General features: G+C 36.2%; 1 protein-coding gene across 1 annotated transcript in view; it reads right to left on the bottom strand.

Moving 5' to 3' along the window:
* Positions 1-26,129, bottom strand: part of c3b.1 (complement C3b, tandem duplicate 1) — a 73,817-nt gene that overhangs the window by 23,794 nt on the left and 23,894 nt on the right. Inside the window, exons 27-42 of the mRNA XM_088074942.1 lie at positions 25,973-26,048; positions 25,438-25,600; positions 24,786-24,893; positions 24,456-24,612; positions 23,309-23,472; positions 22,828-22,983; positions 22,111-22,170; positions 21,722-21,812; positions 20,329-20,380; positions 20,148-20,235; positions 19,596-19,685; positions 18,834-18,939; positions 17,420-17,509; positions 17,246-17,329; positions 15,626-15,706; positions 15,268-15,415 (exon numbers count right to left, since the gene is read on the bottom strand). Coding sequence (XP_087931068.1) covers positions 15,268-15,415; positions 15,626-15,706; positions 17,246-17,329; positions 17,420-17,509; positions 18,834-18,939; positions 19,596-19,685; positions 20,148-20,235; positions 20,329-20,380; positions 21,722-21,812; positions 22,111-22,170; positions 22,828-22,983; positions 23,309-23,472; positions 24,456-24,612; positions 24,786-24,893; positions 25,438-25,600; positions 25,973-26,048 — 1,714 coding nt within the window. The remainder of the gene's footprint in view (positions 1-15,267; positions 15,416-15,625; positions 15,707-17,245; positions 17,330-17,419; positions 17,510-18,833; positions 18,940-19,595; positions 19,686-20,147; positions 20,236-20,328; positions 20,381-21,721; positions 21,813-22,110; positions 22,171-22,827; positions 22,984-23,308; positions 23,473-24,455; positions 24,613-24,785; positions 24,894-25,437; positions 25,601-25,972; positions 26,049-26,129) is intronic.

The raw sequence follows: 26,129 nt of genomic DNA, 5'->3' as shown, positions 1-26,129 counted from the left end.
CATCTGAAAACAGCCTGAAACTGCATTAAATAGTGTGTCAACACACGCCATAGCAAACAATAATGCAAAAACAGCCAAAAACACCCTTTTATGGCATGTTGAAAAATGACCAAAAAAGCAAGGCTATAGTATGGCAAAATGTCAAAAATGAGGTTTCCCAAAACATCCAAAAACAGCTTAAAACTATCGAAAATAGCGTGTCAAAACACGCCATAGCAAAGAATAATGCAAAACTGCCAAAACAACATAACTTGGCACACTGAAAAAATGACCAAAAACCAAGGCTATAGTATGGCAAAATCACAAAAATGACGGTTTCCCAAAAACATCCGAAAACAGCTGAAAACCATCTAAAATAGCGTTGTAGAAACACGCCATAGCAAAGAATAATGAAAAACTGCAAAAAACACCTTTTATGGAACGCTGAAAAAATGACCAAAAAGCAAGGCTATAGTATGGCAAAAATGTCAAAAATGACATTTCCAAAAACATCCAAAAAACAGCCTGAAAACTGCATTAAATAGAGTGTAAACGCCATAGGATAGAATGTTGCAAAACGGCCAAAAACAACACAACATGGCACGCTGAAAAATGACCAAAAAGCAAGGCTATAGTATGGCAAAATGTCAAAAATGACGCTTTCCCAAAAACATCCAAAAACAGCTGAAAACTGCATCTAAAATAGCATGCCTAGACGTGCCATAGCAAAGAATGTTGCAGAAACTGCCAAAAAACACCCTTTTATGGCATGTTGAAAAATGACCAAAAAGCAAGGCTATAGTATGGCAAAATGTCAAAAAATGACGTTTTCCAAAAAACATCTGAAAACAGCTGAAAACCATCTAAAATAGTGTAGAAACACGCCATAGCAAACAATAATGCAAAATGGCCAAAAAACACCGCTTTATGGCACGCTGAAAAAATGACCAAAAAAGCAAGGCTATAGTATGGCAAAAATGTCAAAAATGACATTTCCTCAAAACATCTGAAAACAGCTGAAACTGCATTAAATAGTGTGTCAAAACATGCCATAGGATAGTATGTTGCACAAAACTGCCAAAAACAACATAACGTGGAACGCTGAAAAATGACCAAAAAGCAAGGCTATAATATGGCAAAATGTCAAAAAATGACATTTACCAAAAACATCTGAAAACAGCTGAAACTGCATCTAAATAGCGTGAAACACGCCATAGCAAACAATAATGAAAAACGGCCAAAAACAACCTTTTATGGCAACGCTGAAAAATGACCAAAAAAGCAAGGCTATAGTATGGCAAAATGTCAAAAATAACGTTTCCCAAAAACATCCGAAAACAGCTGAAAACCATCTAAAATAGCGTGTAGAAACACGCCATAGCAAACAATAATGCAGATACTGCCAAAACAACATAACTTGGCACGTTGACAAAATGACCAAAAAGCAAGGCTATAGTATGGCAAAATGTCAAAAATGAGGTTTCCCAAAAAACATCCAAAAACAGCTGAAAACCATCTAAAATAGCGTGTAGAATCACGCCATAGCAAAGAATAATGCAAAACGGCCAAAAACACCCTTTTATGGAACGCTGAAAAATGACCAATAAAGCAAGGCTATAGTATGGCAAAATGTCAAAAATGGCATTTCCAAAAACATCTGAAAACAGCCTGAAACTACATTAAATAGTGTGTCAAAACACGCCATAGCAAACAATAATGCAAAACAGCCAAAAACACCCTTTTATGGCATGTTGAAAAATGACCAAAAAGCAAGGCTATAGTATGGCAAAATGTCAAAAAATGACATTTACCAAAAACATCTGAAAACAGCCTGAAAACTGCATTAAATAGCGTGTCGAAACACGCCATAGCAAAACAATAATGCAAAATGGCCAAAAACAAAATAACTTGGCACGCTGAAAAAATGACCAAAAAAGCAAGGCTATAGTATGGCAAAAATGTCAAAAAATGAGGTTTCCCAAAAACATCCGAAAACAGCTGAAAACCATCTAAAATAGCGTGTCGAACCACGCCATAGCAAAGAATAACGCAAAAAGCGGCAAAAAACACCCTTTTATGGAACGCTGAAAAAATGACCAAAAAAGCAAGGCTATAGTATGGCAAAAATGTCAAAAAATGGCATTTCCCAAAAACATCCGAAAACAGCTGAAAACTGCATTAAATAGCGTGTCGAAACACGCTATAGCAAACAATAATGCAAAAACCGCCAAAAACACCCTTTTAATGGCACACTGAAAAAATGACCAAAACAGCAAGGCTATAGTATGGCAAAAATGTCAAAAAATGACATTTCCCAAAAACATCCGAAAACAGCTGAAAACCATCTAAAATAGCGTGTAGAAACACGCCATAGCAAAGAATAATGCAAAAATGGCAAAAAAACACCCTTTTATGGCACACTGAAAAAATGACCAAAAAAGCAAGGCTATAGTATGGCAAAAATGTCAAAAAATGACGTTTCCCAAAAACATCCAAAAACAGCTGAAAACTGCATTAAATAGCGTGTCAAAACATGCCATAGGATAGTATGTTGCACAAAACTGCCAAAAACAACATAACATGGAACGCTGAAAAAATGACCAAAAAAGCAAGGCTATAGTATGGCAAAAATGTCAAAAAATGGCATTTCCCAAAAACATCTGAAAACAGCCTTAAACTGCATTAAATAGCGTTAAAACACGCCATAGCAAAGAACAATGCAAAAACAGCCAAAAACACCCTTTTATCGCATGTTGAAAAAATGACCAAAAAAGCAAGGCTATAGTATGGCAAAAATGTCAAAAAATGAGGTTTCCCAAAAACATCCGAAAACAGCTTAAAACCATCGAAAATAGCTTGTCAAAACACGCCATAGCAAAGAATAATGCAAAAACTGCCAAAAACAACATAACTTGGCACGCTGACAAAAATGACCAAAAAAGCAAGGCTATAGTATGGCAAAAATGTCAAAAAATGACATTTACCAAAAACATCTGAAAATAGCCTGAAACTGCATTAAATAGCGTGTCGAAACACGCCATAGCAAACAATAATGCAGAAACGGCCAAAAACAAAATAACTTGGCACGCTGAAAAAATGACCAAAAAAGCAAGGCTATAGTATGGCAAAAATGTCAAAAAATGAGGTTTCCCAAAAACATCCGAAAACAGCTTAAAACCATCTAAAATAGCGTGTAGAATCACGTCATAGCAAACAATAATGCAGAAACGGCCAAAAACAACATAACTTGGCACGCTGAAAAAATGACCAAAAAAGCAAGGCTATAGTATGGCAAAAATGTCAAAAATGACGTTTCCCAAAAACATCTGAAAACAGCCTGAAACTGCATTAAATAGCGTGTCGAAACACGCCATAGCAAAGAACAATGCAAAAACAGCCAAAAACACCCTTTTATGGCATGTTGAAAAAATGACCAAAACACCAAGGCTATAGTATGGCAAAAATGTCAAAAAATGACATTTACCAAAAACATCTGAAAATAGCCTAAAACTGCATTAAATAGCGTGTCGAAACACGCCATAGCAAACAATAATGCAGAAACGGCCAAAAACAAAATAACTTGGCACGCTGAAAAAATGACCAAAAAAGCAAGGCTATAGTATGGCAAAAATGTCAAAAAATGACGTTTCCCAAAAACAGCTGAAAACTGCATTAAATAGCGTGTCAAAACATGCCATAGGATAGTATGTTGCACAAAACTGCCAAAAACAACATAACATGGAACGCTGAAAAAATGACCAAAAAAGCAAGGCTATAGTATGGCAAAAATGTCAAAAAATGGCATTTCCCAAAAACATCTGAAAACAGCCTGAAACTGCATTAAATAGCGTGTCGAAACACGCCATAGCAAAGAACAATGCAAAAACAGCCAAAAACACCCTTTTATCGCATGTTGAAAAAATGACCAAAACACCAAGGCTATAGTATGGCAAAAATGTCAAAAAATGAGGTTTCCCAAAAACATCCGAAAACAGCTTAAAACGATCGAAAATAGCTTGTCAAAACACGCCATAGCAAAGAACAATGCAAAAACTGCCAAAAACAACATAACTTGGCACGCTGACAAAAATGACCAAAAAAGCAAGGCTATAGTATGGCAAAAATGTCAAAAAATGACATTTACCAAAAACATCTGAAAATAGCCTGAAACTGCATTAAATAGCGTGTCGAAACACGCCATAGCAAACAATAATGCAGAAACGGCCAAAAACAAAATAACTTGGCACGCTGAAAAAATGACCAAAAAAGCAAGGCTATAGTATGGCAAAATCGTCAAAAAATAACGTTTCCCAAAAACATCCGAAAACAGCTGAAAACCATCTAAAATAGCGTGTAGAAACACGTCATAGCAAACAATAATGCAGATACAGCCAAAAACACCCTTTTATGGCATGTTGAAAAAATGACCAAAAAAGCAAGGCTATAGTATGGCAAAAATGTCAAAAAATGAGGTTTCCCAAAAACATCTGAAAACAGCTTAAAACCATCTAAAATAGCGTGTAGAATCACGTCATAGCAAACAATAATGCAGAAACGGCCAAAAACAACATAACTTGGCACGCTGAAAAAATGACCAAAAAAGCAAGGCTATAGTATGGCAAAATCGTCAAAAAATGACATTTCCCAAAAACATCTGAAAACAGCCTGAAACTACATTAAATAGTGTGTCAACACACGCCACAGCAAACAATAATGCAAAAACAGCCAAAAACACCCTTTTATGGCATGTTGAAAAAATGACCAAAACACCAAGGCTATAGTATGGCAAAAATGTCAAAAAATGACATTTACCAAAAACATCTGAAAATAGCCTGAAACTGCATTAAATAGCGTGTCGAAACACGCCATAGCAAACAATAATGCAGAAACGGCCAAAAACAACATAACTTGGCACGCTGAAAAAATGACCAAAAAAGCAAGGCTATAGTATGGCAAAAATGTCAAAAAATGACGTTTCCCAAAAACATCCGAAAACAGCTGAAAACCATCTAAAATAGCGTGTCGAACCACGCCATAGCAAAGAATAACGCAAAAACGGCAAAAAACACCCTTTTATGGAACGCTGAAAAAATGACCAAAAAAGCAAGGCTATAGTATGGCAAAAATGTCAAAAAATGGCATTTCCCAAAAACATCCGAAAACAGCTGAAAACTGCATTAAATAGTGTGTTGAAACATGTCATAGCAAACAATAATGCAGAAACGGCCAAAAACAACATAACTTGGCACACTGAAAAAATGACCAAAAAAGCAAGGCTATAGTATGGCAAAAATGTCAAAAAATGACGTTTCCCAAAAACAGCTGAAAACTGCATTAAATAGCGTGTCAAAACATGCCATAGGATAGTATGTTGCACAAAACTGCCAAAAACAACATAACATGGAACGCTGAAAAAATGACCAAAAAAGCAAGGCTATAGTATGGCAAAAATGTCAAAAAATGGCATTTCCCAAAAACATCTGAAAATAGCCTGAAACTGCATTAAACAGCGTGTCGAAACACGCCATAGCAAAGAACAATGCAAAAACAGCCAAAAACACCCTTTTATCGCATGTTGAAAAAATGACCAAAACACCAAGGCTATAGTATGGCAAAAATGTCAAAAAATGAGGTTTCCCAAAAACATCCGAAAACAGCTTAAAACCATCGAAAATAGCTTGTCAAAACACGCCATAGCAAAGAATAATGCAAAAACTGCCAAAAACAACATAACTTGGCACGCTGACAAAAATGACCAAAAAAGCAAGGCTATAGTATGGCAAAAATGTCAAAAAATGACATTTACCAAAAACATCTGAAAATAGCCTGAAACTGCATTAAATAGCGTGTCGAAACACGCCATAGCAAACAATAATGCAGAAACGGCCAAAAACAAAATAACTTGGCACGCTGAAAAATGACCAAAAAAAAGGCTATAGTATGGCAAAATCGTCAAAAAATAACGTTTCCCAAAAACATCCGAAAACAGCTGAAAACCATCTAAAATAGCGTGTAGAAACACGTCATAGCAAACAATAATGCAGAAACGGCCAAAAACACCCTTTTATCGCATGTTGAAAAAATGACCAAAAAAGCAAGGCTATAGTATGGCAAAAATGTCAAAAAATGAGGTTTCCCAAAAACATCTGAAAACAGCTTAAAACCATCTAAAATAGCGTGTAGAATCACGTCATAGCAAACAATAATGCTGAAACGGCCAAAAACAACATAACTTGGCACGCTGAAAAAATGACCAAAAAAGCAAGGCTATAGTATGGCAAAATCGTCAAAAAATGACGTTTCCCAAAAACATCTGAAAACAGCCCGAAACTACATTAAATAGTGTGTCAACACACGCCATAGCAAACAATAATGCAAAAACAGCCAAAAACACCCTTTTATGGCATGTTGAAAAAATGACCAAAACACCAAGGCTATAGTATGGCAAAAATGTCAAAAAATGACATTTACCAAAAACATCTGAAAATAGCCTGAAACTGCATTAAATAGCGTGTCGAAACACGCCATAGCAAACAATAATGCAGAAACGGCCAAAAACAACATAACTTGGCACGCTGAAAAAATGACCAAAAAAGCAAGGCTATAGTATGGCAAAAATGTCAAAAAATGACGTTTCCCAAAAACATCCGAAAACAGCTGAAAACCATCTAAAATAGCGTGTCGAACCACGCCATAGCAAAGAATAACGCAAAAACGGCAAAAAACACCCTTTTATGGAACGCTGAAAAAATGACCAAAAAAGCAAGGCTATAGTATGGCAAAAATGTCAAAAAATGGCATTTCCCAAAAACATCCGAAAACAGCCGAAAACTGCATTAAATAGTGTGTTGAAACATGTCATAGCAAACAATAATGCAGAAACGGCCAAAAACAACATAACTTGGCACACTGAAAAAATGACCAAAAAAGCAAGGCTATAGTATGGCAAAAATGTCAAAAAAATGACGTTTCCCAAAAACATCCAAAAACAGCTGAAAACTGCATTAAATAGTGTGTCGAAACGCACCATAGGATAGAATGTTGCAGAAACGGCCAAAAACAACACAACATGGCACGCTGAAAAAATGACCAAAAAAGCAAGGCTATAGTATGGCAAAAATGTCAAAAAATGACGTTTCCCAAAAACATCCGAAAACAGCTGAAAACCATCTAAAATAGCGTGTCGAACCACGCCATAGCAAAGAATAACGCAAAAACGGCAAAAAACACCCTTTTATGGAACGCTGAAAAAATGACCAAAAAAGCAAGGCTATAGTATGGCAAAAATGTCAAAAAATGACATTTCCCAAAAACATCTAAAAACAGCTGAAAACTGCATGAAATAGCATGCCTAGACGTGCCATAGCATAGAATGTTGCAAAAACTGCCAAAAAACACCCTTTTACGGCATGTTGAAAAAATGACCAAAAAGCAAGGCTATAGTATGGCAAAAATGTCAAAAAATGACGTTTTCCAAAAACATCCGAAAACAGCTGAAAACCATCTAAAATAGCGTGTAGAAACATGTCATAGCAAACAATAATGCAAAAACAGCCAAAAACACCCTTTTATGGCATGTTGAAAAAATGACCAAAAAAGCAAGGCTATAGTATGGCAAAAATGTCAAAAAATGAGGTTTCCCAAAAACATCCGAAAACAGCTGAAAACTGCATTAAATAGCGTGTCGAAACACGTCATAGCAAACAATAATGCAAAAATGGCCAAAAACAACATAACTTGGCACGCTGACGAAAATTAGCAAAAAAGCAAGGCTATAGTATGGCAAAATCGTCAAAAAATGACATTTCCCAAAAACATCCGAAAACAGCTGAAAACCATCTAAAATAGCGTGTCGAACCACGCCATAGCAAAGAATAACGCAAAAACGGCAAAAAACACCCTTTTATGGAACACTGAAAAAATGATCAAAAAAGCAAGGCTATAGTATGGCAAAAATGTCAAAAAATGAGGTTTCCCAAAAACATCCGAAAACAGCTGAAAACCATCTAAAATAGGGTGTCAAAACACGCCATAGCAAAGAATAACGCAAAAACGGCCAAAAACACCTGTTTTTAGCATGTTGAAAAATTAACCTAAAACACTTTACTATAGTTTGATGGGTTTTTTTTGACATACTATATTATGATGCTTTTGGACTTTTGGGAGACCAGCCAAGAATGGAAATTCTTACCCAGATCCTAACCCAAGCTTCTAATCCCCCCACAGGGAGATGACCCTTTTCATGAACATGCACGCGGCCGCACCCTGGCTCATGAGCATATTTACATGTTCATGATTGAGCAGCAGTAGACGTTTGAGCAATCATTTACAGGAAACTCCCCAGCAGCAAGAGGAGGAAGCCTACTCCCAAAAATGACACCCCAAGCAGGAGGAGGAGGTTTCTACTGGAACACGCCACCCCAAGGCCAGCCATTGAGGAGAGAGAGTGGAGAAAGTGATGACGCAACAAATTTCCAGATAAAGAGAAACATCAGATCACTGTGTGTGCTTTATGGCACTTTTTCTACTTTTGCCTTATCTTTTTTACAATGTAAAGCATCTTTGAGTACCCTGAAAAGCACTCTATAAATACAGTGTATTATCATTATCTTCCTCAGACCTTGTGTAAGACCATATATGTATCTCTGAAAAAAGGAGTTATGGAACTGTTGCTTTTGATTCACGCTTGTGACATTTTTATCTTTGAATAAAGCCTGCCTCAAGCAGTTTTAACATGTTTATACCATCCCTAGGTGTTCGCCTTTTCATTCTTCTGAGAATCTGGTGAGTGGCTGAAACAGACAAAAAAAGAAAAGACAAAAAGAAAAAGGATGCCGGAAAAAAGCAAACTTTTAGTTTGCTGCCTAGTCACATCATAACATAGGATGTTAAACAAAATGGCACAAACAACATAACATGGCATGTTGAAAAATAACCAAAATAGCAAGGCTATAGTATGGCAAAAATGTCAAAAAATGACGTTTCCCAAAAACATCTGAAAACAGCTGAAAACTGCATTAAATAGCGTGTCGAAACACGTCATAGCAAACAATAATGCAAAAACAGCCAAAAACAACACAACATGGCACGCTGAAAAAATGACCAAAAAAGCAAGGCTATAGTATGGCAAAAATGTCAAAAAATGACATTTACCAAAAACATCCGAAAACAGCCTTAAACTGCATTAAATAGCGTGTCGACACACGCCATAGCAAAGAACAATGCAAAAACAGCCAAAAATATCCTTTTATGGCATGTTGAAAAAATGACCAAAAAAGCAAGGCTATAGTATGGCAAAAATGTCAAAAAATGACATTTTCCAAAAACATCCAAAAACAGTCTGAAACTGCATTAAATAGCGTGTCGAAACACGCCATAGCAAAGAACGATGCAAAAACAGCCCAAAACATCCTTTTATGGCATGTTGAAAAAATGACCAAAAAAGCAAGGCTATAGTATGGCAAAAATGTCAAAAAATGACATTTACCATAAACATCCAAAAACAGCCTGAAACTGCATTAAATAGCGTGTCGAAACACGCCATAGCAAAGAATAATGCAAAAATGGCCAAAAACAACATAACTTGGCACGCTGAAAAAAATGACAAAAAAAGCAAGGCTATAGTATGGCAAAAATGTCAAAAAATGATATTTTCCAAAAACATCCAAAAACAGTCTGAAACTGCATTAAATAGCGTGTCGAAACACGCCATAACAAAGAACAATGCAAAAACAGCCAAAAACACCCTTTTATGGCATGTTGAAAAAATGACCAAAAAAGCAAGGCTATAGTATGGCAAAAATGTCAAAAAATGACATTTACCATAAACATCCAAAAACAGCCTGAAACTGCATTAAATAGCGTGTCGAAACACGCCGTAGCATAGAATAATGCAAAAATGACCAAAAACAACATAACTTGGCACGCTGAAAAAAATGACCAAAAAAGCAAGGCTATAGTATGGCAAAAATGTCAAAAAATGATATTTTCCAAAAACATCCAAAAACAGTCTGAAACTGCATTAAATAGCGTGTCGAAACACGCCATAACAAAGAACAATGCAAAAACAGCCAAAAACACCCTTTTATGGCATGTTGAAAAAATGACCAAAAAAGCAAGGCTATAGTATGGCAAAAATGTCAAAAAATGAGGTTTCCCAAAAATATCCGAAAACAGCTTAAAACCATCGAAAATAGCGTGTCGAAACACGCCATAGCAAAGAATAATGCAAAAACTGCCAAAAACAACATAACTTGGCACACTGAAAAAAATGACCAAAAAAGCAAGGCTATAGTATGGCAAAAATGTCAAAAAATGACATTTACCAAAAACATCCAAAAACAGCCTGAAACTGCATTAAATAGCGTGTCGAAACACACCATAGCATAGAATAATGCAAAAATGGCCAAAAACAACATAACTTGGCACGCTGAAAAAAATGACCAAAAAAGCAAGGCTATAGTATGGCAAAATCGTCAAAAAATGACGTTTCCCAAAAACATCTGAAAACAGCTGAAAACTGCATTAAATAGCATGTCGAAACACGTCATAGCAAACAATAATGCAGAAACGGACAAAAACAACATAACTTGGCACGCCTGAAAAATGACCAAAAAAGCAAGGCTATAGTATGGCAAAAATGTCAAAAAATGACATTTACCAAAAACATCCGAAAACAGCCTTAAACTGCATTAAATAGCGTGTCGACACACGCCATAGCAAAGAACAATGCAAAAACAGCCAAAAATATCCTTTTATGGCATGTTGAAAAAATGACCAAAACACCAAGGCTATAGTATGGCAAAAATGTCAAAAAATGAGGTTTCCCAAAAACATCCGAAAACAGCTTAAAACCATCGAAAATAGCGTGTCGAAACACGCCATAGCAAACAATAATGCAAAAACTGCCAAAAACAACATAACTTGGCACGCTGAAAAAAATGACCAAAAAAGCAAGGCTATAGTATGGCAAAAATGTCAAAAAATGATATTTTCCAAAAACATCCAAAAACAGCCTGAAACTACATTAAATAGCGTGTCGAAACACGCCATAACAAAGAACAATGCAAAAACAGCCAAAAACACCCTTTTATGGCATGTTGAAAAAAGGAACCAAAAAAGCAAGGCTATAGTATGGCAAAAATGTCAAAAAATGAGGTTTCCCAAAAATATCCGAAAACAGCTTAAAACCATCGAAAATAGCGTGTCGAAACACGCCATAGCAAACAATAATGCAAAAACTGCCAAAAACAACATAACTTGGCACGCTGAAAAAAATGACCAAAAAAGCAAGGCTATAGTATGGCAAAAATGTCAAAAAATGACATTTACCAAAAACATCTGAAAATAGCCTGAAACTGCATTAAATAGCGTGTCGAAACACGCCATAGCAAAGAACAATGCAAAAACAGCCAAAAACACCCTTTTATGGCATGTTGAAAAAATGACCAAAAAAGCAAGGCTATAGTATGGCAAAAATGTCAAAAAATGACATTTTCCAAAAACATCCAAAAACAGTCTGAAACTGCATTAAATAGCGTGTTGAAACACGCCATAGCAAAGAATAATGCAAAAATGGCCAAAAACAACATAACTTGGCACGCTGACAAAAATGACCAAAAAAGCAAGGCTATAGTATGGCAAAAATGTCAAAAAATGACATTTTCCAAAAACATCCAAAAACAGTCTGAAACTGCATTAAATAGCGTGTCGAAACACGCCATAGCAAAGAACGATGCAAAAACAGCCCAAAACATCCTTTTATGGCATGTTGAAAAAATGACCAAAAAAGCAAGGCTATAGTATGGCAAAAATGTCAAAAAATGACATTTTCCAAAAACATCCAAAAACAGCCTGAAACTGCATTAAATAGCGTGTGAAAACACACCATAGCATAGGATGTTGCAAAAATCGCAGAAAAAACCTTTTTCGGCATGTTGAAAAAATGACCAAAAAAGCAAGGCTATAGTATGGCAAAAATGTCAAAAAATGACATTTACCAAAAACATCCAAAAACAGCCTGAAACTGCATTAAATAGCGTGTCGAAACACGCCATAGCAAAGAATAATGCAAAAATGGCCAAAAACAACAGAACTTGGCACGCTGAAAAAAATGACCAAAAAAGCAAGGCTATAGTATGGCAAAAATGTCAAAAAATGACATTTTCCAAAAACAGTCTGAAACTGCATTAAATAGCGTGATGAAACACGCCATAGCAAAGAATAATGCAAAAATGGCCAAAAACAACAGAACTTGGCACGCTGAAAAAAATGACCAAAAAAGCAAGGCTATAGTATGGCAAAAATGTCAAAAAATGACATTTTCCAAAAACATCCAAAAACAGTCTGAAACTGCATTAAATAGCGTGTCGAAACACGCCATAACAAAGAACAATGCAAAAACAGCCAAAAACACCCTTTTATGGCATGTTGAAAAAATGACCAAAAAAGCAAGGCTATAGTATGGCAAAAATGTCAAAAAATTAGGTTTCCCAAAAATATCCGAAAACAGCTTAAAACCATCGAAAATAGCATGTCGAAACACGCCATAGCAAAGAATAATGCAAAAACTGCCAAAAACAACAGAACTTGGCACGCTGAAAAAAATGACCAAAAAAGCAAGGCTATAGTATGGCAAAAATGTCAAAAAATGACATTTACCAAAAACATCTGAAAATAGCCTGAAACTGCATTAAATAGCGTGTCGAAACACGCCATAGCAAAAAACAATGCAAAAACAGCCAAAAACACCCTTTTATGGCATGTTGAAAAAATGACCAAAAAAGCAAGGCTATAGTATGGCAAAAATGTCAAAAAATGACATTTTCCAAAAACATCCAAAAACAGTCTGAAACTGCATTAAATAGCGTGTTGAAACACGCCATAGCAAAGAATAATGCAAAAATGGCCAAAAACAACATAACTTGGCACGCTGACAAAAATGACCAAAAAAGCAAGGCTATAGTATGGCAAAAATGTCAAAAAATGACATTTTCCAAAAACATCCAAAAACAGTCTGAAACTGCATTAAATAGCGTGTCGAAACACGCCATAGCAAAGAACGATGCAAAAACAGCCCAAAACATCCTTTTATGGCATGTTGAAAAAATGACCAAAAAAGCAAGGCTATAGTATGGCAAAAATGTCAAAAAATGACATTTTCCAAAAACATCCAAAAACAGCCTGAAACTGCATTAAATAGCGTGTGAAAACACACCATAGCATAGGATGTTGCAAAAATCGCAGAAAAAACCTTTTTCGGCATGTTGAAAAAATGACCAAAAAAGCAAGGCTATAGTATGGCAAAATCGTCAAAAAATGACATTTTCCAAAAACATCCAAAAACAGTCTGAAACTGCATTAAATAGCGTGTGAAAACACACCATAGCAAAGAACGATGCAAAAACAGCCCAAAACATCCTTTTATGGCATGTTGAAAAAATGACCAAAAAAGCAAGGCTATAGTATGGCAAAAATGTCAAAAAATGACATTTTCCAAAAACATCCAAAAACAGTCTGAAACTGCATTAAATAGCGTGTCGAAACACGCCATAACAAAGAACAATGCAAAAACAGCCAAAAACACCCTTTTATGGCATGTTGAAAAAATGACCAAAAAAGCAAGGCTATAGTATGGCAAAAATGTCAAAAAATGAGGTTTCCCAAAAACATCCGAAAACAGCTTAAAACCATCGAAAATAGCGTGTCGAAACACGCCATAGCAAAGAATAATGCAAAAACTGCCAAAAACAACAGAACTTGGCACGCTGAAAAAAATGACCAAAAAAGCAAGGCTATAGTATGGCAAAAATGTCAAAAAATGACATTTTCCAAAAACATCCGAAAACAGTCTGAAACTGCATTAAATAGCGTGATGAAACACGCCATAGCAAAGAATAATGCAAAAATGGCCAAAAACATCCTTTTATGGCATGTTGAAAAAATGACCAAAAAAGCAAGGCTATAGTATGGCAAAAATGTCAAAAAATGACGTTTCCCAAAAACATCCGAAAACAGCTGAAAACTGCATTAAATAGCGTGTCGAACCACGCCATAACAAAGAACAATGCAAAAACAGCCAAAAACACCCTTTTATGGCATGTTGAAAAAAATGACCAAAAAAGCAAGGCTATAGTATGGCAAAAAGGTCAAAAAATGAGGTTTCCCAAAAATATCCGAAAACAGCTTAAAACCATCGAAAATAGCGTGTCGAAACACGCCATAGCAAAGAATAATGCAAAAATGGCCAAAAACAACAGAACTTGGCACGCTGACAAAAATGACCAAAAAAGCAAGGCTATAGTATGGCAAAAATGTCAAAAAATGACATTTTCCAAAAACATCCAAAAACAGCCTGAAACTGCATTAAATAGCGTGTCGAAACACGCCATAACAAAGAACAATGCAAAAACAGCCAAAAACACCCTTTTATGGAACGCTGAAAAAATGACCAAAAAAGCAAGGCTATAGTATGGCAAAAATGTCAAAAAATGACGTTTCCCAAAAACATCCGAAAACAGCTGAAAACTGCATTAAATAGCGTGTCGAACCACGCCATAACAAAGAACAATGCAAAAACAGCCAAAAACACCCTTTTATGGCATGTTGAAAAAAATGACCAAAAAAGCAAGGCTATAGTATGGCAAAAAGGTCAAAAAATGAGGTTTCCCAAAAATATCCGAAAACAGCTTAAAACCATCGAAAATAGCGTGTCGAAATACGCCATAGCAATGAATAATGCAAAAATGGCCAAAAACAACAGAACTTGGCACGCTGACAAAAATGACCAAAAAAGCAAGGCTATAGTATGGCAAAAATGTCAAAAAATGACATTTTCCAAAAACATCCAAAAACAGCCTGAAACTGCATTAAATAGCGTGTCGAAACACGCCATAACAAAGAACAATGCAAAAACAGCCAAAAACACCCTTTTATGGCACGCTGAAAAAATGACCAAAAAAGCAAGGCTATAGTATGGCAAAAATATCGACGTTTCCCAAAATATAACGTTTCCCAAAAACATCTAAAAACAGCTGAAGACTGCATTAAATAGTGTGTCGAAACGCACCATAGGATAGAATGTTACAAAAACTTGCAAAAACAACATAACTTGGCACGCTGACAAAAATGACCAAAAAAGCAAGGCTATAGTATGGCAAAATGTCAAAAAATGACGTTTTCAAAAAACATCCGAGAACTGCTGAAAACCATTTAAATAGCGTGTTGAAACACGCCATAGCATAGAATGTTGCAAAAATTTGCAGCTTGGCTGAGTTGGATCTTCCTTACCTGTTGTTGTCGGTGTCAGTGGTCCACACGTCGTCTTTGGGGCCCATGATGAGGTAGTTGGAGCCTACCTTCAGGTTGAGTCCATCTCTGCAGCCTCCATGAGACATGAAAAACCTCTTCTGGCCTTCTTCAACGCCTGCCTCCACACCTGTGCGTTAGCAGGGAGAGATTTCATAAGAAGACAGCAGAGACTTAAATCCATCAAGTTAAAGGTTATCTGATAGCATCCTGTGCTTTCAGGTATCTGATTGTTTTGAAGTTTTTCCTTATGTGTCTTCTATGGTAGTTGCTTCTACTGGGATTTTTATCAGCTATTATTATTAGGATTTTTATAAGAGCAGACACTGTATTGACTTACCCAGCTTGACAACTTGCGTGATTTCCATCTCATATTTGTCGTAGTAACTCTGGCTGACACTCAGCACCTTCACACTGAAAACTGAAGCACAAGAATAACAGTGTAATACTTGCATTGACTGAAATTATCCGTCATGATGATGCCATGACGTTTGTTTGCAGGTCCGCAACAAGATTTGGGATTTTGCAGACAACCAATGTGATGTCGGGAAGACTCTTTAGAATTAAAATAAAAACGTGGAAAAAGCTGCTAGTTGTCTCTAAAAGTCTTAATGTAATCAAATTGTAATAAAATATTGAATACTGTGTGTGTGTATATATATATATATCTATATATATATATATAGATATAGATATATATATATAAATATAAACGCAAAAGCAGAGTATGTTGTCAAAAATACATCACAGTATAGTATGTAATACAAAAATCATGAAAGAAGAATCATAGTACAGCATGTCTTCAACAATCGTGACAAAACGTCATCGTTTTCTCGCCATTTTTCACCATACTATACTATCGGCCATTTTTTGACCTGCTATATTATGACATTTTTGGTCTTTTCTTCAACATGCTATACTATGACGTGTCTCTACAAGCTATAATATGTTGTTTTCAGCCCTTTTTTCAACATGTCAAAATTTGATATTTTTCGCTATACTATACTGTCGTTTTGGCCATTTTTTTCAACATACTACACTATGATGTTTTCGGCCATTTTTCCTCCACATGCTATACTATGAGGGGTCTCGACAAACTATAATAAGTTATTTTCATCCCTTTTTTCGACATGCCAAATTTGACATTTTTCGACATACTACATTATGACGTTTTCGGCCAATTTTCAGTACGATATATTATAATGTTTTTGGCTGTTTTTTGAACATGTAATGCTATAAAATGTCATTTTCAACCTTTTTTTCGATATTATTTGACACATTATACTATGTCATGTTCAGCCATTATTTAAACCTACTAAATAATGATGTTTACAATAAAAAACATCATAATGTAGTCTGTCCTCCAAAATCATGAAAAAACATCATACTACAGTGTGTGGTTAAAAATCATGAAAAAAGTTGTTTGTCTGTCGTCCAAAATCATTAAAAAAAAACATCATAGTATACCATGTTTTCCAAAATTATTGAAAAGCATTATAGTATAGTGTGTCTTTAAAAATCACCAAACACTGTCATAGTATGTATGTCATCAAAAATAATAAAAAATATTCCAGTGACGAATTTTGTCCAGAATCATGAAAAACATCATAATATAGTATGTCATTAAATCATGAAAAAAAATCAGTTTAGTATGTCATCCAAATACATAAAAAAGTCATAGTATAGCATGTAGTTCAAAATCATGAAAAACTAAAAAATGCATACATAGTGTCAACAAAAAATAGGAAAAAAGTTATAATATAGTCTGTTAAAAAAAAAAAATCAAAATCATTACAAAATACATTATAGTACAGCATGTAATCAAACATCATGAAAAAATATCACAATATAGTTTAAAAATTTTAAAGTTTAAAAATGTCTTTAAAAATCAAGAAAAACAAATCAGAATAATGTGTCGTCAAAAAAAAACGTCATAGTGTAGTATAGTAGAGTATCTTACCATGGTGGAAAGTTTTACAAGCAAACGTCTCTCTTTCCCCGTCGGAGAAGTTTTCAGTGTCGTTTTTGGAGACGCAGCAGTCACCTGGAGATCACAAGCAAATGAATAAAGAGGATTTGTAAAAACACACCAACAACACACACGTCCACTGCTGCCCGGCTGCAGACACTTTACCCTGCGTGCAGCGGCAGACGCTGTCCCTGCAGATCTGTGTGAGCTCCTCTGTGTCCTCGCTTGGAGTGTAGGTGCGACTGCAGCGGTGATCTGAATGAATGAATGAATAAATAAAACATTTCAATCAATAACCAAAAAAGGAATAGACTGAAGTCCGAGGCTTTTTTTTGCCTCCCCTAAATCTACCAAAGGATAACAGAAACCCCAAAGAAACAAATAAATGAGAAAAAAATCTTATTTTATATCAATCATTTTATATTTTAAGGCTTTTTAAGACTCAACGTAGAGCAACAGAATTTCAACTCACCACTGAGTCCATTTCACAATTTGACTCCCAAAACTTTATGTCACACTGGTTTCAAAACTGAACAATTTCCCCTTAACTCCAAAACATATTTCCAATGTTTTTTTAAATACACAATTTCTACAAGTTTTTGGGTGTCGGATCCTCTAAAAAAATGTCCATAGAATCATAATAGCCAGCTTAACAGATACATCTCGAAAAATTAGAATATCATGAAAAAGCTATTTATTCTTAGTAATTTCATTCAAAAAGGTAAACTTTCATATAATATATATATATTACACATTAATCGAAACATGTCAAGCCTTTTTTTGTTTTAATTTTGATGATTCTAGCTTACAGCTCATGAAATCCAGTATCTCAAATTGTCAGAATATTTCTAAACATCATTCAAAAATTAGTATGCCGAGTATTTTTATATACTCAATACTTTACGCATGACTGTGAGTGTTGGGAATGGAATTTTGGGGTCGCATATTTCTAATATTTTGAGATGGGTTTTTTTGGGGTTTTTTTTGTTACATTTTTCATGTCACTTGCTTTAGGCCATAATTATAAAAATCAAAATAGAAAAATGCTTGAAATATTTATGTTCATGCAGTAAGTCTAGAATATATATAATTGTCACTTTCTTAAATAAATGATAGAAGGTATTAAAAAAATTCACAATATTTTTTTTTGAGATGCACCTGTATGTTTTATCGCAAGAGCTCTTTCCAAAATTTAATTATAGGGTCTAGACTTGTTTTATATGCATTTCTCCAAATTTCAGCACAGTAAGAAATATATGGCATTCTGTGAGGAAGGCAGAGCAGCGATACAACTGCAATCATTGTACTGAGTGTTGCAATATTATTTTCGTCTGGTCATTAACCTTAATGGCGATTTTATAATTGTTTTTTTCTTATCACTTTCACTGTCTGCACTGATTGGGGAACCTCACTTGTCAGTCCCCTTGAGGGTTTTCTGGGTTTCCCCTGCATGTCTCCTTTTATTGAAATAAATTGCATAGAGCATAGACAAAACATTGCTTTTTTTAATGTGATGTAATATGAAGTATTTCTTGTTTTCGGTGCAGTAGTGTGATGTGAGCTGGACGTGTTTTCGTACCAGGGGTGTAATACTCATAAACAGTGACTGAAGATGGCTGCAGGAGGCCGACTTTGAAGTTCTGCTGAAGCCTGAATATCAGGATCTCCGGCTCCTTGTGAGACACCTGAGAGGAGGACGGGGGAGGATCATGAGTGCAATGGAGAGGAGAAGCAGAAACATTACAGAGCCTGTGAGAATATTAATTAAAGAGAGTAATAATTGCAGACACTGGAAAACATAAACAAAAGAAATACATGACTTATTATATTATATTATATTCCAAAAGGAGTGAGAAGTTAAAAACATAATTAATCCCGTCCCCTCTCCATAAGTCATTGAATTTTAATGAACAATTATTGATAAAGTCATGGCTGAGAGGATGGAGCGAGCGTGGATTATACTTTTACAGCTTGAGTCGGAAATTTATTTATGCAATGTTTGTTTCGGTCTCCTCGCTCTCATTGTTATTGGGTTTCCGCTCAGTGGTATCAAACATGTTTGATATTTACGATTCGAGATCGGAGAGGCCCCAACAATTGTCAGGCCCAAAATCAACCCAATTATCCTCTAGTGTGTACCAGCCCTCTGCATCTACCTTTTATCCATACAAAGACTTTTTCACCTCCCACAAGCACATTTTTTATATTTGGTGTTTCCACTCACCTTTCTTTTAATGCTCAATTCATAAAACGTGCAAAAAACATGGATGCAAACACACTTTATGACATGAAGCAGCACGATAAACTCATTCTGGTTAAAAACAAGTAAACAGTGTTTTACCTTGAACAGGTGGACGATCAGAGAGCCTCTGTCACTCAGGTTATCAACAACCTGGAAGTTACTGATGTAATGGTCCACCGAGTTGGACAACTGGAAAACAGAAAACACGTTTCTCAGAATCAGAGAGCAACTTTGGCTTAAACATGTGACCAGTCTCTTCTTAGCTATTTCTTAGCTATCACACATCATTTAACTAGTAACAGCCCCAAAATTGCTATAGCCACACCCACCTGACTCCATTTAATAAACGGTAATTTGAGTGTGTATAGAGCAAGCATATTTTTTTATTTTTTTATTCTAACCAAATTAGAGTTCAGGATGGTTGGAAGAGTGAAAAAAACCAACCAAGGAAACTTTTATGAGTTAACTTTCTTTCTTTTAGTGTTCTCAGACACCAAGAATAACAATCAGAGCCTGTCAGTGACAAAAACAAACACTTCTAGTTGACGTGGACTCTTTGAAATCATTTTCTACAAAGGTGAAATAAGTGGAGATTAACTCTACATAAGTATAAATATAAACTGGATGATCTCAATCTAGTTGGCTGATTACCATCTCCAGGTCGGAGTTTTCTGGGGTGAAGCCGGTGGGCAGACTTATATCCAGGACCACCATTCTGACATCTCTGGGTCCTAAAGCCCTGTGGGACAGAAAGAGACACTGGATACTTTAGTCTTTTAGTTCCCTTTAATTAAAAAAATCTGAACATACATGTAAGACACTAATAACTCACCTCACACTGATGGTGATCTGGTAGGACTTCTCCACGTCTGCTGGAGGCTTTTCTGTTACGGGACGAAAATAAAGCCTTATTTAATGTGCAGAGGTGTGGTCGTTTATGTTGTGGACTTGATTGTTGGTGAAGGTGGCTGAGAAGAGATTTTCCATGATTAATAAGAGTCTTTTGAGCAATGAGTAGCATCTATTGCACAAAGTAGTATTAGCACAGAAAAGCACTTTTAGTAACAGACTCATTACTATGCACTGTATCAGTATCAGAACGCCGTACGAAGTCTTTGCTTCCAAGACTTTTTAATTCCTCGCACTTTGCACAAAACTAGGCTAATTTGCACAGGAATGAAGCACTTATGATGCACGTTATCCTCTTATTCTTTTCTACTTTTGAGTTTTTCTATTATTGTGGCTGTTGTGTTTTTAATGTCATGGTGCAAAAATTGTTTCTGTTGTAAGTGTGGAGACTTTGTCTGTGCAGCACTCAGTCCAAGACAAATTTTCCCTGCAGGGACAATAAAGTGTATCGTATTGTATCGTATTGTATCGTATCGTATGGTATGGTATCGTATCGTATCGCATTGCATCGCATCATATCGCATCGTATTGTATCACATCGTATTGATCCTCTGCCTTCAGATTTTTATTTATTTTTAGGTTTTAGTGTTTTCCAAGGCTTGTGTTTTTTTTATTTATTTTTGTTTTTATGATTTGTTTTGCAACTTGTTTTTATTGCCCTGTGTGTTTCTTTTTTACTGTTTTACTCTGAGCAGCTTGGTGTTTCAATTTCTTTCGGGATTCATAAAGTAAATCTAATCTGATCTAATCTAATGTTCATATTACTACATGAATTTGCTTATGCTATGGCAGGTTATTTATTTCATTAATAATACTGTGATTACTTACGGAAATTATTTGAAGATGCTTAGTGTGTTTGTGATGTAACATAACATATCTTAAAATTCACTTGTATTACATTTTTCTTGATCTGGATTACATTTTTGGGTTTTGGCAAATGGACTTGCACTTGCATAGTGCTTTTCTAGTCATTTATCACAAGTGCTTTCACACCACAAGTCACATTCACACACTGGTGGCCGAGGTTTCCATACATGGTGCCACATGTAGACATACAGATTTTAACCATTCGCAAATGCTCACAAACTGATGGAACAGCCATCGGGAACAATTTGGGGTACAGTATTTTGTCAAAGGATACTTTGAGATGTTAACTGGAGGAGTTGGGGATCGAACCTTAATCCAGAATATTTTCGTCATTGCTAAAAATGTTTTTTATCCACTAAAAGTGACTTCATTTGAGCTGAAAGGTCAGAAAACAACACTAAAGAGAAAGACGTCATAAACATAGGAGACAGTGCGAGAACTCGACTTACCGCTGGATTCTTCGATTGTGACGTTAAGATCGAAGTGCGTGCAGGGTTTTTTCTCATCTACCTCGTGCAGCTGGTTGTAATAGGTCACAACCTTGAGTCAAAGTTAAAGTAACAGGAAGGGACACGGCAAACATAGAAGAGAAACACAAGAGAAACAAATATGTCAAAAAAACAAAACATTACAGTCAAATACAAGCCTTGTTTTAAAAAATAAACCAGTTAGAAAAAAATCCTGCTGTATTTCAATATTGTGTTTTGAGTGAAAAACTTGAAATTAAGTGAATGATACCAGTCTGCATTTACAATGTCAGTCATGTGATCGCATCATGTATTTCATTTATACACATAAAAAATAAAAGAACAAGGCTGTTAAAAAACTGTGATCATACCTCCAGTATTCCCTCTCCATTCCCTCGAGCGTGCACTTCCAGATCGAGACCAGCAGGCAGCTTTGGAGCAAAAGCACCAGAGTAGACGACATGTTTGGTAAAATACATCAGAAAAAAGATAAAGGAATAGTCAACTACTGAAAGACTGCAAGATTATTGAAAGAAACTTTGTGTGAAATCTCTGTGTTGGAGAAACTGTGGAGAAATAGGGGACCACGTGCATATTTTTTGGGACTGTCCAATAATTTGTGAGTCTTGGAGAAGTGTTAAATATGAAATATAATTCAAAATGTTATTTTCTAGCTTCTCTGTCACTGAACCTGCTCTGCTGTTAAAGCCTCACTTCTCTGTAAATATCATTTTTGTGTTTATTTAAATTATTGAATTATATATTTTAAGTATAATGTATAAAAAAAGTTTTCTTTTTTGTTCTCTGTTTTGTTTGTTTTTCAATATAAAATTTTCAGGACGTCCTATATCAGAAAATGTTGTGTTATTGGAAAAAAAACAAAACAAGTAAAAATACGCTGATGTTAATGCTGCAACCGGTAAAGCTCTCGAATCCGAAATGTCCACCAAACTGAGCTTGATGTTATAAAACTAGTCTGTGGACTGTGCTGAGTTTCTGAACATCAAGTGAGAACCATCACAACACACTCCCGTTGTCTCCCGCTGATAACCTCGCCTGGATTTCACATTCAGTTTCGTGTCTCTCACCCTGGAGGAGCGAGCAGCGTAGGCGGTGGTGGGGTTGAAATGGTAGCGGATTTCCTTGCGTCCCGTTATCCTGACGTCCACGTCCAGACTGAGGTCGTTAGGAGGAGGTTTGTTGATCAGGTACTCTGACAGCGCCTGGAGCACCACCATGGTGGACTGGAAGACGATAAAAAGAAAAACAGAGAACTTAAAAAAAGACTGTGGTACGTTATATTTGACACATTTGTCCCATCGTCTTTGTCATCTTGTCTAATTCTGACTTTCCTCTCCATCACACTTTTGTTGCTTTTGCACTATTTTATGAACTATATTGAGAATATGCTCCTTTTTTGTTTTACTGTCCTGCACACTTCATCTTAATCTGAATGGACTCAAATACTTTAATGGTCATTTTAACGAAACATACTTTCAACTTTCAACTAGCAGGTGCATTAACTTAAAGAAAATAAGAAATTGTTGTTTAGCAGATCACGGTTGTTACCTGAGTGGAGCCGAAGCCTCCTCCTTGCCTCCGCTGGCTGTTCAGCCAATTAAACGGCTTTTCGGCTTCCTGCATGTGTCCCAATTTGACCAGAGCCAGCAGGGCGTAGCCAGTCGCCTCCAAGGTGAACAAGGTGTTGTGCCTGTCGGGCCAGTGGGTGCCATCTAGAGGAGAGAGAGGAAACAGTTAACGGGAAAAGAGGAATGGAAAAACAAAAACACTAATGTGTCATCAAAGTGATCTTGACCTTTGACTAAAAATCAAAATCCAATCAGTTCATCTGTGAGTCCAGGTGGATGTTTGTGCCAAATTTGTGAAAATTCCCTCACGGTGTTCTTGAGATATCACGTTTATGGGAATGAGACTGACTGAGTGACCATGACCTATGACCACCAAAATCTAATAAATTCATCTTGAAATAAGACAGATTAGGTCTCAGTGACTTTTGACTCACAAAATCGCATCAGTTCATCCTTGAGCCCACATGGATGTTTGTGCCAAATTTGTGAAAATTCCATCAAGGCAATCTTGAGATATCATGTCCAGAATAACAAGTCAGACCCCAAGTCACAGTGAACTTGAGCTTTAACGTTCAAAAACTTTTCAGTGTGTTGTTAAGTCAAAGTGGACATTTGTGCCAAATTTGATAGTCTCCCTTAAGATGTTGATTGGAATGAGACAGACACAAGGTCTGGGTGACCCTAACCTATGAACGTCATTGATTCCAACTGTATGTTTGTGCCTGATTTCAGGAGGTCCCAGTCACCCTGACTGAGGTCATTGTTAAGTCAAAGTGGACATTTGTGCCAAATTTAATTTCCTCAAGGCCTTCTAGAGATACTGGTTTCCCCACAATGAGACAGACAGGGTCCCAGTGGCCTTAACTTTTGATCAGATTTGAAGAATTTCCCTCAAGGCTTTCTTCATATATCGTGTTCAAGAAAATGAGAAGAGCTCAATGTCACAGTGACCTATGACCACCAAAATCTAATCAGTTCAGTGGACATTTGTGCCGAATTTCAATGCTACATGGACACTAACACACAAAATAAAAGTGAAAATATAACATAACTACAGTAACTTGTTTTCTTTGCAGGTAAAATTATATGCAGTGTACAGATGGAAGAGAGCTGAGTGCACAGGATACCTGGAGCTGCGGCTCTGAGTAAATATATTTTTGGGTCGAAGTTTTGATATTTCGTCAGCATAGTCAGCGCGTAGGAGGCGATGGCCACAGTGTAGGGTCTCCTTCCAGTCCTCATTACTGCTCTCCTCAGGTACAAGGCTGTCTTACTCAAACGGAACTACAGTGAAAGATTTGGTGGACAGTTTTACAAAGACTAATAATACACTCTTTCATGACAACAGTGACGTAAAAAAATGCTTCATAGGCACCAAACACTATCAATCTAAATATGAAATAACTTTTGGCACATATATATATATATATATATATATATATATATTTAATAATTACCTCTGTGTTAGCATTCATGCAGCTGATCCCAGCCTCCTTGGCCTCACCGAGCGCTATAATGACAAAGGCTGTCAAGGTTATCTCAGGGTCGTCGCCATGGTGACCGCCCTGGAGACACACACACACAGGAAAAGAAGTTTTCTTTTTTTATCTTGAAAACTTGTAAGGAAAAGAAAATCCACCAGAACATACACACAACAAGTTCATTAAAATTTCCTGCACATTATTTCATTGATCTTTTTTCCCTAAATCATCTTAAATTTGCACAAAGGATGCTTGCTGTAAAAGTGAAATAAAACAGAGAAAAAAAAGGTCCAGTGTATAAAATTTAAGGTGCATTAGGACTGCAGAAGTTCAAACTTTTCCCGTTGAGAATTTTCTCAGTTTTATTGGAACCAAGTCATTCAAACAAAAAACTCCCATTTATCACAAGTTTTAACACTCACATAAGGTGGTATTTTAGGCAATTTGAAAAGTCATACCCTGCAAAATTACAATGGATACACTTTTTTTGCTATTATAGGTCACAAAGGCACAGAAAGAGGACTGAAAATCTGGAAAAGATTACATCAGATATCAGCAGTATATGGTGTGTGTGTGTGTGTGTGTGTGTGTGTGTGTGTGTGTGTGCGCGTGTGTGTGTGTGTCTCACAGTCATGGTAGTGCTGTAAACTGGGTTGTCCTCCTTGAAGGTCCCAAAAAGTGCTTGGAATTTGTTGTTCATCAGGTAAAGCAGAGGCTCGCACACATGCTGCTTGTCGATGCCAATGATGGAGTAAGCCATGGAGAAAACTTTCACCACGTACGCCGTAATCCTGAAAACGGGCACGCTGTGATTAGCCGACCTCTGGACACTTTTAAACCCATTACACTTATTCAACAGGTCAGGTAACGAGGTATTGAATACTGATTTGAATGCACACTGGCTTTTTTTATTGCTTTTCTGCAGCATTTAATTTCAGAAGGTGGCACAGCATGCATTCAAAACTTTAAAATATTACATTGGCGCCTTTTTTAAAAACTCCTCCTTTTTAAAAATGCATGTCAGTTTACAGAGAAGTGAAAATCAAAATTCACATATCATCAGCAAAACTGAAATAATTGTTGTCTAGCAGACTTTTTAAAAAGTCAGCACCAGGGTTTTAGAGATTGAATCAAACGTGGACAGTGTAACATGCTGACAGTACCATGTACTTGCACCTTCCCTCCTGTAGGGGGGGTACGAGCCGTCACTCCGTCTGTACGCCAGCTGGTTCTCATAACCTGAAAACAACAAAGAAGAATTGAATCCATCCATCATCCATCTAGATCATCATCCATTCACTCATCCATCCATGGATCCAT

The sequence above is a fragment of the Plectropomus leopardus genome, chromosome 3 (genome assembly GCF_026936395.1).
Source record: "Plectropomus leopardus strain MGB_pleo_1.0 chromosome 3, ASM2693639v1, whole genome shotgun sequence".
In the NCBI taxonomy this organism is placed as follows: domain Eukaryota; kingdom Metazoa; phylum Chordata; class Actinopteri; order Perciformes; family Serranidae; genus Plectropomus; species Plectropomus leopardus.
Note: the sequence above shows the minus strand (reverse complement) of the source record. Positions and strands in the feature narration are given on the sequence as shown.